General features: G+C 31.4%; 1 protein-coding gene across 6 annotated transcripts; it reads left to right on the forward strand.

Moving 5' to 3' along the window:
• The first annotated feature begins 35 nt into the window (after window positions 1–35).
• LOC111687915 (succinyl-CoA:3-ketoacid-coenzyme A transferase, mitochondrial-like) lies at window positions 36–2587 on the forward strand. Of its 6 annotated transcripts, XR_006941568.1 has the most exons (4): window positions 40–594; window positions 660–1061; window positions 1194–1343; window positions 1400–2587. XR_006941568.1 is itself a non-coding variant. In XM_046956285.1 (3 exons), the coding sequence occupies exons 1-3, from the start codon at window positions 207–209 to the stop codon at window positions 830–832; spliced, it is 486 nt and encodes a 161-aa protein (XP_046812241.1). In that variant the 5' UTR covers window positions 36–206; the 3' UTR covers window positions 833–1111. The 6 variants fall into 6 exon arrangements, 3 of the variants coding, with proteins under 3 accessions (XP_046812241.1, XP_046812231.1, XP_046812244.1); XM_046956285.1 differs by lacking the exons at window positions 1194–1343; window positions 1400–2587 and having other exon boundaries at window positions 36–255; window positions 331–594; window positions 660–1111; XR_006941566.1 differs by having other exon boundaries at window positions 1194–2587.
• The last annotated feature ends 526 nt before the right edge of the window (window positions 2588–3113 follow it).

The raw sequence follows: 3113 nt of genomic DNA on the forward strand, positions 1-3113 counted from the left end.
GGAAAAGCTTATCCAACCCTGTACTTAGCAATTGGCAACTTTTTAGTACAAAAAAGTCAACTTGGCACAACTACTGATCCTACTGATGAATTTACTTTAAGATTTTTTTATTGTAATTATTAAAAGAATGTGTTTGTCTCTTTTAGATAATAGCTTGCTATTCCACCATTGGTAAATCAGCTAAGGGTAAAATCTAAGTGCCGCTGATGCAGTGCACGATTTACACGATGGTGCCTTTGAAGTCTCGCCAATTTGGTAAGATGATTGTCTCGTATGTAGGTGAAAATGCTGAATTGGTCAACCAATATTTATCCCGTGAATTGGCTGTAGAATTGACACAACAAGGTACATTAGCTGAAAAAATTAGAGCCGCTGTTGCTGGTGTACCCGCCTTCTTTATACCCACCGGTTATGGTACTCTTATCCAAACAGCTGGAGCTCCAATTAAATACTGCAATGATGGTAAAGTTGAAATTGCTAGCAAACCAAAACCAGTACAAGAATTTAATGGCAGAAACTATGTCATGGAGGAGGCTATGTTTGCTGATTTTGCTATTGTCAAGGCTCAAAAGGCTGATCCCTATGGCAATTTGGGTGAGTTTTATATAAAAGAGGAAATATTGAATTATTCTTTACTTTTAAATTATTAATTATTACGGTTTTCAATAAGGCTGCCCGTAACTTCAATGCCGCTATGTGCCGTGCTGCTAAAGTCACCATTGTTGAGGTCGAAGAAATTGTGCCCATAGGTGCTATTGATCCCCATGAAATCCATATTCCTGACATCTATTGTTTATGTCAACAACATATCCAACAATGTTTTCAATCCTAACGTATCGATGTTATTAACCCTACAACTTAAACTTACCTATTGCTTTGTATATTATATATCAAAGCTGTTTAAGAAGATAAATAGCTATAAACATAGCTATTTATCTCTTTCTAAGTTTTATTAACGCCTAAAACGAAACGTCAAGTTGGCCAAACATGTCCTATGACTGCTTCCGTTTTTCCTACTAACATAAAATTCTTCTTGTTCTGGCCCTTAGAGTGAAACACAGGTAATCCTACCATCACCAATAAAGAAATTGAAATTTGTTCCAAACCCTAATACTTTGTTCTTTTTATTTCTATTTGCCAATTGGGGTTTTCTTTTGAGTAAACAAAATCAACCTTTTGTTTACATTCTAAAGGGATTGTCTCTCAACCATTCCAGCCAACATCCAGAGTGAGCTAAACATTTTGGTCCCATCGAACCGGATTCCAAGATCCCTTTTATTCTCTTATTGCGGCGTTGGATTACCATTACAACAAACATCACCTCTTTACTTACTAACTCTCAGGTACGTTTTGTATTTTGCATATATTCAGCCTTAGTCAGTGAGTGCATTTCTATTAGTCCAAAGCGAATTTGTTTTTTTATCTTTGTGCGACCACAACGTGTTCTTTTTCTTTCGGCAAAATTATAAGAAAAAGAAAAAATTATAATAAAAAAGGAAAAATTATAACCAAAAAATAGAAATTTAAAAAAAAAATTTAAATGAGAAAAAGATTGTTTTAAGAATAAAAGGAAAGTGAGAACGAAAATTCGAGATAAATATAATAATACTGAAGCTCAGAAGAAGAAGCTAGGAAGAAGAAATAAGCAGTAAGAAATGAACGAAAATTATTACGAACACTTCGAAATTCAGTGGATGGATGATTCAACAGAAATACAGCCTTAATTATCCAAAAGGAGGTTTTCATCAGCATTCTGTAAGTGCACACTTCAAAAAAGTTGAACTTGATTTATTAAATTCGTGCTTCGCGTTTAAATCTGTAGGGTGATCTTCATGCATGCATGTATATATATTTCTTTTTCAGCTCTTCCCATAATAGTTCCACTTGATTTCCCCTTTTTTACATTTATATTCCCCAACCTTTACTTTGATTTTTATTCATTCATTCTCTTACGATAAATTATTTGATTGTATTTATTTTTTCTTCCCCGTCGAAAATTCCCTTATTTTAAAGCTTTCTCCTTAAATTCGTACTCATATCATATGCACTCTTACATGTGCATGTGTGTCATTCGTTCTTTTCCCCTTTTTTTATTTTACAATCCTTTTAGCAGTTAGACTTAATCTCGATAGCAGAGAACTGCATTCGTTCTCTTTAGTAAATTTCTCCTTAATTTTCCCCTTTCTCAATTCCACACTTTGAATTTACTCTCTCTCTCACTTTTTCCACTTTATATTGTTCAGTAATTCCATCGAATCAGTGTTGCCATTAAAGTTTTTTTTTCGAGGGAAGGTATTGCTAATGTAAATAACTTTTATATACTATATTGTGATAAAATATAAATTTTACATTTTGTGGACAGTTTGTGAGTCATAGTAAAGCAACTCCACATTTTATTCAGTTCTAGTTCAGTTCTAATTATTCGTTACCCACTCCTGATTTGATAATCGATCAGTGAGTATTGATTTTGGAAATATTCGATTAAAATTTTAAACATGGAAAAAAATCGAAAAATTAGTTTAAATTTATAAAAAATAGTTTCAAATGTATTTGAGTTTTTTTTGGCAGTTCTCTATTTCTTTTATTTTGCAAAATATTAAGTTTTCTTTCAAAGTCCTTTGCGATTTTAATTTGTTATTAAATTTTCTTTCAAGTTTCTTCATAAGAATTTGAAAACGAAAAAAAAAAAAAAAATGATGACTCAAAATTGCTCGACACATTCTGACAATCCATTGGATTTTGTATAAAAGGCAAAATAACTCTGATTAATACAAAGTTCATATAATAAATTTGTTCGTATAATAAATTTGAAATTTCCGGCAATTTTCGTCATTTATGATAACATCCCTCAAATTAAAAAAAAAAAATTCTTTAAGATAGCGCTGCGGCAACACTGTTCTGTATTTACACATATTCCAATAGAATAAAGAGAGACCAACAGGAGAATTGTTACAATAGGCTTGTTCCATGACCATAACTTACATTTGTAGATTATTGAAAATTATAATCTAAAAAAAAAAAAAAATTGTCTATTGGTTCTGAAGTTTTTTTTTTCCCCCAATTCAATATTGTTTTTTATTTTTTTTCTTTTTAAACTTTTTACATTTAACTTT

The sequence above is a fragment of the Lucilia cuprina genome, chromosome X, assembly GCF_022045245.1.
Source record: "Lucilia cuprina isolate Lc7/37 chromosome X, ASM2204524v1, whole genome shotgun sequence".
NCBI lineage: Eukaryota > Metazoa > Arthropoda > Insecta > Diptera > Calliphoridae > Lucilia > Lucilia cuprina.